The sequence below is a fragment of the Conger conger genome, chromosome 4, assembly GCF_963514075.1.
Source record: "Conger conger chromosome 4, fConCon1.1, whole genome shotgun sequence".
Taxonomy (NCBI): domain Eukaryota; kingdom Metazoa; phylum Chordata; class Actinopteri; order Anguilliformes; family Congridae; genus Conger; species Conger conger.
The window spans coordinates 18,888,176-18,904,469 of NC_083763.1; the positions used below are offsets into that span (position 1 = coordinate 18,888,176).

The 16,294-nt window shown below is 45.1% G+C and overlaps 1 protein-coding gene across 1 annotated transcript in view; it reads left to right on the forward strand.

Annotated features, from left to right (window-relative positions):
* The window catches only part of cachd1 (cache domain containing 1), a 64,767-nt gene extending 48,997 nt beyond the window's left edge, over positions 1–15,770 (forward strand). The window contains exons 14-27 of the mRNA XM_061239384.1: positions 89–231; positions 753–934; positions 1,369–1,479; positions 3,517–3,639; positions 4,567–4,666; positions 4,827–4,943; positions 5,496–5,656; positions 6,815–6,901; positions 7,258–7,374; positions 9,071–9,222; positions 10,479–10,640; positions 11,122–11,199; positions 11,620–11,721; positions 13,566–15,770. Coding sequence (XP_061095368.1) covers positions 89–231; positions 753–934; positions 1,369–1,479; positions 3,517–3,639; positions 4,567–4,666; positions 4,827–4,943; positions 5,496–5,656; positions 6,815–6,901; positions 7,258–7,374; positions 9,071–9,222; positions 10,479–10,640; positions 11,122–11,199; positions 11,620–11,721; positions 13,566–13,807 — 1,877 coding nt within the window. The 3' untranslated portion in view covers positions 13,808–15,770. The remainder of the gene's footprint in view (positions 1–88; positions 232–752; positions 935–1,368; positions 1,480–3,516; positions 3,640–4,566; positions 4,667–4,826; positions 4,944–5,495; positions 5,657–6,814; positions 6,902–7,257; positions 7,375–9,070; positions 9,223–10,478; positions 10,641–11,121; positions 11,200–11,619; positions 11,722–13,565) is intronic.
* Positions 15,771–16,294: the final 524 nt, after the last annotated feature.

Here is a 16,294-nt window from a genome sequence, read left to right on the forward strand (position 1 = left end):
CTGAACGGCCGTTCCGGCGCCCCTGCTGTAGAACAGGGGGCAGAGGGGCCTGTAGTAAGCAGTCTCTTCTCTGGGCTCTGTCCCACAGAGAGCCCCACGGTGATGCTGTCAGCCGGAAGCTTCTCCTCCCCCTATGAGCACCTCAGTCAGCCGGAGACCAAGCGCATGGTGGAGCACTACACCGCCTACCTCAGCGACAACACGCGCCTCATCGCCAACCCTGGGCTGAAGGTAGACCCTGCGCCTCACTCACGTAGACCATGCGAGCGTACAGACCCAGGAACAGCCACACTCCTGTACACTACACGAGCATACAGACCCAGGAACAGCCACACTCCTGTACACTACACGAGCATACAGACCCAGGAACAGCCACGCACACATGCTCATACGCCTGTGCACACAGGCACGCGTGTACATGCAGACAAAAGCAAGCTTACTCTCACATACATCTGTGACCACAAACACACACTTCGTATGGAGTCAAAACACAAACCTATTCATGTATGCGTCGCACACATTCACTCTGAATGTTGGTACAGGGGGATGTTCAAATCAAAACAAAAATGACCTGAGTTGCTCAAGTGGTGTTTGCGTCTTTAAACCCCAGGACTTTTCGGGCTGTTTCTGTTTTGTTTTTTGGCAGCCGAGTGCATTCCCTGCCTCCTCCTTAAGAAAAGTGGGGCTTCAGTGTCGGGTCTTCTCAGGCTAGTCTTAAAGGAACCCTGCTATGTGTTCTCATTGTCTTTCAGTCGTCTGTCAGAAATGAAGTAATGGCTACCAGTCACGTAACCGATGAATGGATGACACAAATGGAAATGAGTAGCCTGAACAGCTACATTGTGCGTCGTTACATAGCAACGCCCAATGGGGTGCTGCGGATTTACCCAGGCTCTCTCATGGATAAAGCCTTCGACCCCACCAGGAGACAATGGTAAGTTTGGGTCGCACTTTGAAATGATTCCAGACTCCCAGCGTGCCACAGTGAACTGATTCTGGAGCAGCTCTGTGGTCTAGCAATCCCTTTTTAAATAGATGCAGCTACAGCCTCTATAATTCTATATAATTCTTTGTGCAGTTCAGAAAAATAATATAAAATACATCAAATAATAAAATACTTGTACACCTCGTTTCAAAATTATTTTGCCATTTAAGATGCAATTTTCGACACAAAAAAATAATCCACATACTGAGATGCTGCATGCACATCACTTACTGTGTTTTTGTAATTACCTTATATAATTATACTTATATTTTGCCTGTATTGTTAAGGAGTAAAAATGAGATCATTACATTACATTACATCTAATTGTAGCAGGTCTGAAGACATAGTATTTCTCACAGTGGTGCTATGCTTTTTACCTGCAGGTACCTGCATGCCGTGGCCAACCCTGGCCTCATCACCTTTACTGGCCCGTACCTGGATGTGGGTGGGGCTGGTTACGTGGTCACCATTAGCCACACGATTCACGCGTCCAGGTGGGCTATCAAGGGTTAAACCTCCTTCAATAACTGGTGAAACATTCCGGGTTATCTGTGAAGTGCAGTACCGTAGGAATGACTTCAAGCAAGCTGGATGGGTATAAATCAAACATACTCCCCTACTCACTCAACTTAATTAAAAAGTTTGTTGTGAGAAATGTTGATGTTTCGATTCGTGTAACCTTTCTCAAGGCTCCCTTGAGGCGTCAGTTAAAGCAACAGGGCTTTGTGGTGGAACTGCTTTATGTTAGGCCCTGGGAACGGGGGCTTAACAAATGGCCCTTATAATGCATATTGTATCCGGCTTCATGTACAGCCAATGCTTTTCTGTTTAACTGCTGTAGGTGTGGCATATAGTCTTACACCCTGTCCATTAGTGGCTGGAGACTGGGGTAACCTTTTCCCCTTAATGGTTCTGGTTTCTAATGTATTTTAAATGCAACTTATTGTAGTTGTGTTATATTATATTATAAAACCATTGAAAAACCTGTTTAGCAACATGCTAGCTTTATGCTAACAGAAAGAATGGATGCAGGTAAATGACAACATTTCCATAAAATTATTAGGTAGAATGTTTAAAGGCAGCTAGTTTGTAGGTGCAAGATTTAAATGTGCATGGAGATCAGAAGAAAATGAGATTACAGATCACTCGTGCATTAGAGAGGGGAAGTGGCATACACTAATGACACAGTGAGAGGAAATGTGAAGGGGAGTGCAGAGTTTTTCTGCTTTGATCGAGGTTCAGTGGTTTTCAGTGTACAATGCTGCCCCTGAGATACGGATGCCTGAGAAGGGGGGGATTGTGTGGGACTGTTTATACCTGTGTTCAAAGTGCGCAGGGCTGCTGGGTGGCTCATCCTGCAAAGGCACTGTTATTGTGCAGGGATTGGCCTGGCGGTCTGGAGCTGAATGTGGACTGTTTCCGTGCTGATTTCAACAAACAGCCCGGCAGGAAAATGCACATTCGACTCGAGTGTCACTCAAGAATAGCAGGGTTTCAGTTGGCCAATGGCACACCAACATGCCAAGCTGGTCGATCGGACACTCAAGTTGAAGTTCAGCTGCATATGAAGCATCTTCCTCAGACTCATGTCTGTGTGGGCCTTGCACACTGTGGCCTGATGAGAAGTGGTGCTTGGCATTTCATTCAGAGGAGTACATGTTTGTTCATAATGGCGGTTGCAGGAATTCATGAAACGCGTATACAGGTGATCCACATTAGAAAGAAAAAGCTACAAAAAAGTGAAGTGAAAATACATTTTCAGGTATACAATTTCAGGAATGTGATTCATTAATATGCATCCATTTGACCCAAGTTCTACTGTACTTGCCCAATTGTTAAGATCAGGTATAGCTTTGTACCTGAAAATGTTTTTACTCTTTAAAAAAGTTATGCATTAAAATGTGTTGTCCCTTATCTTCCTTCTCAGCTTGTACTTATTAGCAGTAGGGAGTAGTGTTGCATTAATCAATTGTTGGGAGGAAATTGGCAGTGTACCAGATGGGCTATTTTCATTTGGTTATAGGCCCAGAAGGAGAACAGAGGGGTTGTAAAACGGCATAAACAGATCTTGAGTCTTGCCATACTGCATAAATGGAGCATGACACCACAATATAGTGTGCATCTCCACCGCCGATAAGGCCGTCTTTGTATTCATGCAGGATCTGCACTAGCGAGCGTAACCTGTGGCGTTGGTAATCTTAAATAAATCTCTGATGTGAAGTGAACTCCAGGCTGCTTGAAAGGGTCTCAGGAGGAAGTTTGGGAGGGGGGGGGGGTCGGGGGGAGCGGTGCTCTGTAGTACCGGGCTGTCCCGCTCTCTCCACGGGGAGGGATTAGCTGCTTTACTGCGCTTTAGACTCGCCGCACAATGGCTGCTCCTGAGGTATGAAGCCTGGACCGTGGGCCGGCCAGGCCATGACCACCAGCAGTGGTCCACCACCCGTTCTGCAGGTTCTGTTCATCTGGGAGTATGCTCTCTCCTACACCTTCTCACTCTCTCACTGTTTTCTCCCTCCCTCCCTCCTCTCCAGTGCTCAGATGGCCTCTGGCTATGCGGTGGCCGTGATGGGCATCGACTTCACCCTGCGCTACTTCTACAAAGTGCTGCTCGACCTGCTACCCATCTGCAACCAGGACAAAGGCAACAAAATTCGGTAAGTCCCGGACGCCTTTGGAAACACAAGGAGGGGAGAGTCTGCTCTCACACTTGAATGGGTTACAAAAGGATGCCCCACTGAGGGAATTTAAAACTCTTTAAATGTAACTAATCTGATTTGCTCATTTTGAATAGTACGCGCTGATAGTCCTCCGGTGTCCCATAATACCTCTCTTCACCACCAGAGCCGCGGGGAAACGGCACAGCGGTGTTTGAAAGTGGCAGAAATAGACGTTGGCCCTCTCCATAAAGGGAGAGGGGGAGAAAGAGAGGGAGACAAAAGGAGATAAGCTGAATCTAATTGCATTCCAGAGACATCCTGTTAGGATGCGCTGCTGCCAGCTCCACCTCTGTCAATGAGAGGGTCTTAAACAGGCTTACCTTTCTGGGGCTCCAGGGCCAGTGCTGGGAAGAGCACTGACTTAATGAAGTGGCTCCCGTCTATTCTCCAATACTCCACTTTCTGCTGTGTTTTTGCTTTTTCCCCCCCCTCTGCAAGTGACCTTGATTTGCTGTAGTTTTACGTCGAGATGTGCCGTTTCCCATGTGACTCTGAATAATTACTCCTTACTGATGTCTTCTCATCAGCTCAATAAAGATGCATTTCATATGCTCTCTGGTAAATTCCCTTAGTGAAAAGCTCTTTGGCAGTTCGATTAAATTTCCTTTTACTGACCCAATACCGAAATCACGAAATTGTTTTATTGAGCAGCACCTTGTACAAAATCGGTTTTCTTTTCAGTTTTTAATGAGCATAACATTGCAATGCTGTGCTGTTCTATTGGCTAATAGCACAGGAAGGTTGCCCTCACAGAACGCGAGTAAGCCGTGAGTGCTAGTACTGTAAACGATGCTAATGACCTTGGAAAGTTCCAATTTCATCTCCTGTTAAATAGTTTTCTTCCCCCCCCCTCGCCTGTTGCAGTTGTTTCATCATGGAGGACAGGGGATACCTTGTGGCTCACCCCACGCTAATCGACCCTAAAGGACACGCCCCAGCGGAGCAACAACACATCACACACAAGGTTAGGGCCGGGGAGACCACCTGCCAATCGGCCGCTTTGAATGTGTCATCTCTTTCCTATGAGATCTGACCTGCCTCTCACCCTCTCGTGCCTCTCCTTTACCGAGTACGCGGAGACGCTCCCCGGACGCTGACCTCCCTCGTGTTTTTCCCCCTGACAGGAGCCGCTGGTCGCTAACGACATCCTCAACCACCCCAACTTTGTGAAGAAGAACCTGTGCAACAGCTTCAGCGATCGGACAGTGCAGCGCTTCTACAAGTTCAACACCAGCATCGTGGTGAGCGCAGGGGGGAGGCTGTCCCGCTGTCTCTGCGGACAGGGCTCTGTCTGTCCGACTGGCGAGCGGTGACGGTCGGCTTGTGAAGAAAGAAGCTTCGTTTTTTCCCTCGGTGTCACAACCCCACCAAGTGGTTCAATGTGGAACGGCAACCTCATTTCCTTGTACTGAAACTGGATATTGATCGTTGCGGTGTTAAAACGTACATGTGTAGCAGGTTATAACGCAGTATATTTAATATGGAAATTATCATTCTTAATAATAATTTATTAAATGGGTATAACATGGTAAAAACAAAAGGTTGTTTTCAACCCTGGTCCTGGAGAGTTACAGGGTCTGCTGGTTTGAGTTTTCACCTTAAAATCAGCACCCTGTTGAGACCTAGGTACCCAGGTGAGGTGTTTTAACTGTGTAATCAAAATGATGCTCTAAATGATGAAATGAATACAGAGTAACAACGAAAGCCAGCAGACCCAGGACCGGGGTTGGAGACCCTGGCTTAATGCGTGTTAGGTGGTGGAATCATCAGCTCACTGTCTCTGTCCTACTCAGGGCGACCTGACGAACCTGGTTCACGGAAGTCACTGCTCCAAGTACCGTCTGACACGCATCCCCGGCACCAACGCCTTCGCCGGCATCGTGAACGAGACGTGCGACTCGCTGGCGTTCTGCGCCTGCAGCACGGTGGACCGGCTGTGCCTCAACTGCCACAGGTCAGCAGGGTCTGCGAGAGGGGCCAGTGTCCTGAGCACACGCACATACAAACACCTCAGTACACACGCGCACTTATACACGCACACGCACACGCACACACACGCACATACATACACGCACACACACACACACACCTCAGTACCTCCCAGCACACACACATACATGCACCTCAGTACCTCCCAGCACACGCACATACATACACCTCAGTACCTCCCAGCACACGCACATACATACACACACACATACAAACACCTCAGTACACACGCGCACTTATACGCACACGCACACACGCGCACACACACACACACACACACACACACACACACACACACACACAAACACCTCAGTACCTCTGAGTACACGCACATACAATCACCTCAGTACTCCGGGTCCTCCACTTTCCTCCTGCAGTACAAAAACATGCAGATTAGGGCGTGGCTCCAAAAGAGCATATGTGCCCAGTTCTGTCCTGTATAAATTCATGGTAATGGTACATGGTAAATGGTTGGCATTTATATAGCGCCTTTATCCAAAGCGCTGTACAATTGATGCTTCTCATTCACCCATTCACACCCATTCATACACACACACACTCTCGCACACCAGCAACGGCAATTGGCTACCATGCAAGGCACCAACCAGCTTGCCTGGAGCATTTAGGGGTTCGGTGTCTTGCTCGGGGACACTTTGCACACCCAGGGCGGAATCAAACTGGCAACCCTCCGACTGCCAGACGACTGCTCTTACCGCCTGAGCCAATGTCGCCCTAATAAATAATGTCACCTGGCTTAATAAATAAATGGGTACTGTGTGTTTAATCAGCACTATGTACTTCTGCTTATTCTCAATGTGACACACTCCTGCCCAAATACTGCTCTGAATGCAATGGAACAATTTTGGTTCAACAAATGTGTTTCATTCTTATCAGCTGATGTGAAAAATACTATTTATTTTGGCTTTGATTGTGTTTGTATCCTCTCTTACTGACATTTTTTGTTTAATTTGCGTGTCCGCATATATTGGTTTTGTTTCATTGTGAAAATTCCAGGAACTATGTGGCGTGCAATTGCTGTTAGCCCTTTTTCTGATGTTCAGATATTGCTAGCACATCTTGACAGTATATGAAATATGAGAGGACCCTGCTCTGTTCTCCACAGGATGGAGCAGAACGAGTGTGAGTGTCCGTGTGAGTGCCCTCTAGAGGTGAACGAGTGCACTGGAAACCTCACCAACGCAGAGAACAGGTGAGCCGTACTGAATGTTTTCATAATCAGAAGAGACTCTTCGGATTGAGTTGGAAAAGTCATCTTGTCGCAAGGCGTATGTGGCTGCTTAGGCATCTGTAGTGAGTAATTTGCCGTTAGTCATGCTGTTTTGTTTCCTAATGAGTGCAGTTGCTTGTCATTTCATCAGGCGCAGTTTGTCATGCTAATTGAATGCCAAGCCAGGGTGTCTGTAATTGACAATTCATTTCCATGCTTAATAATACACTCTGAAGCTGTCCACCCTGACATGGTGAGTAATTGCAGTGAAATAATAGTTTTCTTATGTTGGGCTTCCTCTTGTTTGCTGTGAGTTTGACGGTTTTGGTTTGTTGCAGGAACCCGAGCTGTGAGGTGCATCAGGAGCCCCTCTCTCTGACGGTGATAGACTCCAGCCTGCAGGACACGCTGCCCCAGTGCATCAACACCCGCTGCAGCCAGCGCTTCACCAGCAGGTACCCCGTGCCCTACACGGCCTACGCTCACACACGCGCACACACGCGCACACACGCGCACACACACGCACACACACGCACACACACGCACATACACGCACATACACACGCACATACACACGCACACACAGGCACATACACACGCACATACACACGCACATACACACGCACATACACACACACACACATACATACACATACGCATACATACACACACAGGCACACACACACACACACACGCGTATACATACACATGCAAGCACACACACACATACACACTTACACATACATGCACACACACACATACACACTTGCACATACATACACACACACACATACACACTTACACATACATGCACATACACACACACAAACATACATGCAAACATACATGCACGCACACACACACACATATACACACACACACACACACATACACACACACACACCGGTTGTGGAGGTGTACAGTGCAGCTTGAGAGCTGCTGTATTAAAAGGGTTCAGATGGATTCAGTCTAGATGAAAGCAAATGTCAAAGAGGAAGTCATGCTGAGCTAAATTGCACTCTTACACTTCTCCTGACTGCTGGCTGTGTGCGTCGCATGTTTTTTAGATGTGCGTGTGTATATTCAGTTAAGCTCAGTACAGAGGTGCCTGTGCAGTTATGAAGGAGTGTTGTAATGCTTCTAGTCCAAATAAATGACAGTAAATGTAAATACAGTAGAAAAACTTAATTGTATATCTTTTCTCTTAATACTGCCTAACCCTGCCATTGCTTCATCACTACCTATTAGGCCTGTCGTATTTATATTCAAAATGATGTTCCTCCAAAAATTGTTTCTATAATTCGTGTGCACTCAGAACCTAGCTTTTAGGTTTTGAATGAAAAATGATTCATGCGAGAGATGATTGAGGTATGGAGATGAAATGCCACCGTTAGTGGCCCAGAATCCTCTGGTGCGGTGGAAACCCAGTGCACAGCTTGCACAGAAACACCTGACTGTTCCCGGCTCTTCTGTGTTTTCTCAGCAGGGAACATTGTAAATAAATGTTCTTGGCAAATAATCTATAAAAGGATTGTGCTAATCCAGGCTGCCAAGCAGAAACGGAAATGTTTTTCATTACCTTATCATAACGTAATCATTTTTCCTCAACATTGTAGTCTGTTTTTGCACTCAGGTTGTTCTTACAGAATAAGACTGTTGTGGGTTTCGTTGTTGGGTTAAAATACATTTGTACATTAATACAAATGATAATGTTCTCAGGCATATTTACCTGAAGTAAATAAGTGTGAAATAACCCTGCTGTCAGTTTCCTCACTATCAGTCAACCAATCTTTAAATCTTTAAGGGGAACATTGCCTTTCTTTTCCTTTGCAGCCTCCTGCACCCCCTTGTGGACATAACATGTATAACGGGAAGCGTCTAAAAGCGTCATAAACATTTTATGGCAATATAATAACCATGCAAATTGTGGCCTTACCCCCCTTTTAACATGTGGAAATATTGCGTGCTGGATTGGCGGTGAGGTAAAGTCCTGTAATCTAAGGCAAATTGAGGATTAATGAGAGCCTGCTGCCTTATCCCTGCACAGGAGAGAAAATAATATTTGTGTGTGTGATGATGTGGGCTGCTCTGCGCTAACCGGAGTTAGCATTGATAATTAGCATTGCTAATGCGCCGACTCTGTGCTTGTAGCGACTGCTTCGGGGTGCTGGACTGTGAGTGGTGCATGGTGGACAGCGATGGGAAGACTCATCTGGACAAGCCCTACTGCGCCCTTCAGAAGGAGTGTTTCGGGGGGATTGTGGGAGCCAAGAGCCCTTACATGGACGCAATGGGCCACCTGGGTGAGTCTAATCTGTGTGACTGAATTGACGCATGGTTTCTCATCTTTTTCTGTTGCTTTTTTCGCTATCCCTGCACACTTTAGCTCCTGGTTTTAGTGGTCAGTGTAACAAAGAGATTCATGACTCACACTCAAATCTGTTGTTCACATCAAAGCTTCAAGGAGATGAGCAACTCAGACAGACTATTGAAACCTGGCATCCTCACAGCACTAAAATAGAAATCCATCTCTTGATTTAGTAAATATTGTCCTTGTGGCACTTTGTATCTAACATCCGTGTGTGTAAATCCTTTTTCATGCTGTCTGCTTTAATCTCCGCCTCCTCAGATGGGCTGCTTCTCTGTGCGCTTCTGCAGTTGTTTTACTTTCTTAGTGTGGCCTTGGAAAACGTTCAATTTTTAATCAAACCTCTTGGGTTGCAGTTGCATGGGCTTGAGATATACACCGTTAGCCCAGACTGAGAGAGTGTCTGTTCATGGTGTCGAGCAGGGCTGTAGAACTGGCAGCCTGAGGGCCAAATTGACTTACTGTTGGGTCTATGAACATTATAAAACATAAAAAACATATATTGGGAAAAAAATATATGATCACATCCATAAATAGTTGTGACAATATGTCTACATTTACAATGTGCCTGCAAACCTACCACTATTGACAGGATAATAAATATGAATATGCTATGAATATTTTAAGGCAGGTTTATACACAATAACGTGCTACTTATCCCTACATTTTTTTAGAACTAGCTTGTGGAAATACAGCTCTGAGGAAAAAAAGAGATGGAACAGCAAGTTTCCAGTTTCACAGTTTCACAGTTTATGGGTCTTAGTGTAAAATCTGACTTTGTTTATGAACTGTCGACTACATTTCATTTTAATTCCAAACAAAAATATTGTAATTCAGAATATTTATTTTCAAATGACAACAGGTCAAAATACTAAATAAATTCACACTGCTGTAAATGTAAACTAAACAAGTTTATACGCATAAGTAAGAAAAACAATAATCTTCTTTTAAAATAAGTATGGGGTAGTCTCTTAATTTTTTCCGGCTGTATGTTGCTAAAGGAGAATGTATTAGAATCTGTGAGATTTATGAGAGACTGTATTTGGTGTGAAGCAATGGAGAGAAATGCACCTGGCCATACATGGTGTAGAGTTGGTCAGAAATGAGCTGTATATGTATATCAGCGTGCGCTGATTCACAAGGTTAACTTGCAGTGATTTGCAGTGTAAACCCTGGTTATCCCCTCTGCAGATGACGAGGTCATAGCCATCAACATGATAAAGAGTGCACCGGTGGGGCCTGTGGCCGGAGGCATCATGGGATGCATAATGGTGCTGGTTCTGGCCGTGTACGCTTACCGGCACCAGATCCACCGCCGCAGCCATCAGCACATGTCCCCGCTGGCCGCCCAAGGTGAGACACTCCCGGGCGCCCCGCCCTTTCCGGCCTCGTGGCACCTCCGTTAAATAAAGCCCCCGTCTGCCGCCCCCGTTAAATAAAGCCCCCGTCTGCCGCCCGGCTTCTCCAGGCCAGGTCTGGAGCTTCTCCCTTAATGAGATAAACAAAAGATTATTAGCTTTGAGTAAAGAGATGAATTAGAGCAATCGCTTGGCGTTAGTCTTCCTCCTGCGGTTTCCGGGCCTGCGGGTTTAGCGGGGCTCCAGACGCGCAGTGCAGAGCACAAATGAACTCTGTTTCACATCCTAGCCTCTGACCAGTGGATTGTGTACTCCTTTTTCACCTGTCTGAAGCGAGGTGAAGTTTCGCCAAGTCATCGATTTGAGTGCCCAAGATTAATTTGTGAATCAAAGTGAGGGATATATGATCGGTTTATCTAGTGTACTGGCACTCCCCTGCAGAGTGTATGAGGAACCTTGCTTCCATCTATCCTCAGAGATGTCCGTCAGGATGTCCAACCTGGACAACGAGCGGGACGAGAGAGACGAGGACAGCCACGAGGACAGGGGGATAAGTAAGGAACCTTCTGGAAGTCTCTGTTCCGTTTGGTGTAATGACAAAGGATGTGGTAGCATTACTTTGTCAGTGGGCTCCATCTGTATACCTCAATCTGCATTTCTTGCCTCCTAATGGAGTCATTTAAATGACTGAGTGACGAGTAGGGCAATATGTAGATTGCATTAAGTTTCATAAGCTGATATTTCATCATGTTATGAGCTTGTGAATATATTTCCATATTCAACCCTATATTTTAGAACAGAAATGCCGTTTACAGTTTAATGGCAGCTCTGGTTTAAGCCTATAATTTGATATAATTTTGATTGATGTGTGTGTATTTATATTCAAAAGGTCAGCAGTCAAAGCCTTTGTGCTCTTGTTGAGAGTCTTGGCTCGGGATACAAGGTTAATCTGGTCGTGTGTCTCCCTCGTGCAGTCAGCAACACGCGCTTCATCGCGGCGGTGATCGAGAGACACACACACAGTCCTGAGCGTAGGAGGAGATACTGGGGAAGGTCTGGCACGGAAAGTGACCACGGTAAGAGCTTTTGTTTGCCTCTGTCGGTTAACGTTTGTTCAGTTTACGTGGGCGTGGATTTCAATCTCTTCTGCTCATGCTGCAAAGGATGTTGGGGAGCAGCCTACTGCTCTACTAGATATACTGCTCCAACAATCCACACTGACCCAGATTTAGTAAATAAATGTGTTTTTATTTTTCTAATTTATTTCCCCCCCATTGAGTACACACCTTGTCTGCTCGTTAAAGAAGAAATTAAAAACGTGTAATCCCTTACATTGGTTATTCGGTGTTATGGGCTAGCACCTTCGGTGATCAACGATCACAGCCAGAAATTTTATTTTTATCCATTTTGTGACTAAGACTTTGATCCCGCTGCTAGTTCTCCACATGTAGCACAGGAAGTTCCCTCACTGCATCAGAAGCATGGCCTTCAAAGCCACTGCAGATCAGTTGGGCGGAGGCACGCCCTCGCTCTCCCGCCCTCACTCTCCCGCCCTCTCTGGAAAGCATTGTGTAACGCAGGGTAAGAAGCAGCTGTGCTCACATGGATTGCCGTGAGGAGAAGACCAACTTTGAGAGCCAGCGAAAGTTCTGCTGTCAAAGGTGTCCTCCCACTGCAGGCCGACTCACACAGCTGAGGGGGTCATAAACGCAGAAATCGATTCAGCTCGAGTGCACAACGGGGGCTTTCAGCCTTTAATGTGTTCTCTGAATCATCCCAGCCACCCCCGACACAACATTCACCAACACGCAAGGCCACTTGGCTGCCAGTGTTGCAGATAGCGGCGGCTGACTTTGATTTCAGCACCTTTTTTTTTTTTTTCTCTCTCTCTCTCTCTCTCTCTCTCTCTCTCTCTCTCTCTTCCTTCCTTCACTTGGCATAGTTCTAGTCAGATAAACCCGGTAATGCAGTTTGGACCAAAGTGCCCGGCTTCCTCTGGCACTCTACCGTGCCGCCTCAGAGCAGGTTCCACTTTAAGACCGCCGAGGGCGGTTATTTCATTTTCTAAAGTGGTTTGTGACAATAGCGTGGATAATATGGCACTCTTGGAAACAATAAAAAGAGCTCGAATGTGCCACAGAGGTTGGAGATTATAACCCTCGCTTGGTTTTTTCAGAACAAGTGTTGCAATTTGTAGATTCCATCTTCATGAAGTCTTAAGCGCATTTTCTGTGCCCTGTGGGACCACCGCAATACCTCAAACGTTACCTTAGGAGCTCTGAAGAACCACAGTTTGAGTATCTTCAGGTTCACTTTGATTTTCTCTGTTGTTCATTGAAAAATGATGAAGTTCTTTCGTAACATCGTTTTATAATTTATTACAGAATAAATGCTGACGTACTGAATGTTGAGCTTTTAATTAGAAAAAGCAAAACCGATTCTGGAGGATCTTGCGGGAGTCTAGGCTTGAGGGTAAAGGTTTCAAAGGAACAGGAAATTCCCATAGTCTACTCCCCTGGTACTCAAATCTGGCCCTCAAGGTCATTACTGCTGGATTTCTCTTCTGCCTGATAGTTCAGTCATGCTACTGATTGGCCAGAGATTATACTCACCTGGTACGTAAGGTGTAAATCAGTCGCTGACCCTGATAAAATGAAAGAAAACCAGCAGTACTATTGACACCGAAGGCCAGTTTGAGTGTCCCTGGTCTATAGGAACAGAAAACTTGACACGTCACTCCCAACTCAGTTTCCCACTCACTTCTATACAACCAGACTTTGGAAGAAATGATGATCCTCTATTACTTCCTTAAAATAATTATTTATGTAGGGAAAAAAATGAGATGATGAAATTTGTGTATTCTATGATGTAATTGTGTAGAGTCCTGCATGTCGGTGACTGTGTTTGTGTCCATATTCAGGTTACAGCACCATGAGTCCCCAGGAGGACAGCGAGAACCCGCCCTGCAACAACGACCCCCTGTCAGCAGGTGTGGACGTGGGCAACCATGACGAAGACATGGACCTGGACACGCCGCCTCAGACCGCCGCCCTGCTCAGCCACAAGTTCCACCCGTACCGACACCCGCACCACCACCCGCTGCACCACACGCACCACCTACAGGCCGCCGTCACCGTGCACAGCGTCGACGCGGAGTGCTGATCCACGCAGGCCTCGCCCGCCCCCCGCCCCGCCAACGGCTGCGCTCAAACCCCGTCCCAGAGGAGACGTTTGATCCCGCTCAACCTGCCGGAGGTGAGAGGAGGGGATGGACTCAGCCGGGAGGAACAAAGCAGGCCCCTGCTACTCAACACTGCTGGAGATTTCCTCTGAGGGACTCCGGCGACCTTTACAGGACAACGCTGGCGGAAGTGGGAAATGTGAGCTGTGCGGCAGGATGAGTCAAAGTGAAGCAGCCGCTCGTGTGGGTTTGGGGGAGGGGTGGATTCTTTCACAAATGTAAACAATGCATCTCAGATTTGTTTTTAACAAAAGGATTATTTTTCTACTATTTATTTAACTGGAACTGAAATGTCCTATTGACTACTGCCTGCGATCGGTTTGAAAACACCCTTTAAATCGTGACAGCAGCAGGCGGGAAAAGGACATGCAGCGACTTTATTTTTATTGGGGAAAATGACTCCATTTTAAAACGGTTTTACGTTACGTACGAAAGATCGATGGAAGCATGGAACTGAAGATGATGCAATCGAAATTGTCAAGCTAGAAACTGGTAACTCCGAGACTGCAAGAATCACAACGTTCTTTTAAAGATTTTTGATTTTTATTCAAAAGGATGAATACCTGAAACCTGCAGGGAGCATCTATATGCCTGCCCAAATTTCCAAATCTTCAGAGGCATGTCCGCGTGTGCAGTGACTGTCATCACCTCAGAGATTTGTGTGGGATTGAGAGCACACAAAGCCTTGTTTGACTCCATCAGGAACGCCATCTATGGCTGTGTATCTGTTCGTGGAAAACCTCAGTGTTGAATGGGTTCAATTGGTTTCGAAGCTGGCTTAAGCTTTCAGGCTCGTCTCACTGATAAACCCTGCCTACAGCGTACACCTCGGTATGACTTCTGTGAGTGAGATGGCTCCAGTTAAATTAAAAGGGACACACAGACTCACTCAGTCTCCATTGAAGGCATGATTTTATGTTTTTAAATGTGATTCTAAAAGCTTTTGTATTTATACATCAGCCCAGTGCACTGTTGGCAAGAAGAGACTGTCAAAACAGTTCTGCTTCTCCAGATGAACGTTTAATGTTTTGATTGGTTACTTCAACAAAATCAGAGAAAATTATTGTATACATTTAGTTTAGAAGTGGACTAATCTGGTGTTCTCCAAGTTGTCTGATCCGAACAATGTAACAATGCAATGTCTATGAATGTTTGTTTTTGTTTTTTTTTGTTTTTTAAATAACAAATTTAGCTATACATGTGTTTTACACACCATTAGAAAAAAACTTTTTTTTTTTTCCTGTGTAAAGTGTATAGGTTGTGTTCTTGATAATCTTCAGTTTACCCTGGGTTGTTTTGAACTTTTTTTAAAAAGTGTACTGTTCATGGTATTGGACAAGATTAGCTTACTGATACTTTATGTCCATATTGGAATTTAAAAGAGATTGATATTGGTGATCTCATTTTCCCCTCAAAAAGGTTATAAACAGTTAATAAAATATTTGACTGTTGGAAAAATGTGTCCCCTAATATCACAAAGCATTTTAGTCCAGGAAGACCGTTTTATCCAGATTCCTGGAATTCATGACATTCACATTATAAATGTGTTTTTATAAATTCCCTCTATTCATCATGAAATCTTGTGAATTGAATATTTCTGTTATAGATTTACACAGAAGAATTCCATTATTATTTCGAAGTCTTGTAGCATCCTCTGGCATTACCGTAACACATCTTTGAAAGTACTGCCATTTTGATGGAGAACATTAACAGTATTTACTGTTGTAACAAGTGTAATCTTGTGTATACTGAACACTATGAATTTCATTAATATACTGAAGGAGCTTCAATTTCTGTATATCATTCCTTTTTCCCTATGTAATATATAAAGAAAATAATGGAGATTTATTGCAACATGAATGTAATAAAAGGTCCACTTCCATACTTACAAGATCCTTGTCTTTGAATTGGTCCACTGGCCACTGGTCTTGCTGTATTTTATAAAATGTACATTGGACTCAAATATCCTTAATTTAGATGGGAGTCTCTCTCCAACTCTGTGGCTGACCAAATTAAGTGGCGTTGGCTTTTCAGCTATGAAAAACGTTCTAATGTAGCAAGGTTACACAAGAGGCCACCAAATAGCATTTCCAGGGGATTATGATTATTGGTATCTTATCTACTGTATTGGAAGAAGGCCACTCATATTATTAATGTGTGCCTGAAGAGAGAGTTCTGAATCAATAGTTACGCCACGGTGTTTAACAACTGCTTTGGCAGAGCCAATACAGTCTAAATTTAAAGGCAATGCAGGAATTTATCTCTAAGCAATTTGGGACCTTCTTTCCAATATCTCAGCCAGGAAATTTTGGGTCATCCAAGCTCAAAGAGGCCTCAAATTTGGCTAGCTGAACAGCTTTACCTGGCATAAAAGTTATATAAAGTTGTGTATCATCTTCATATCAAGA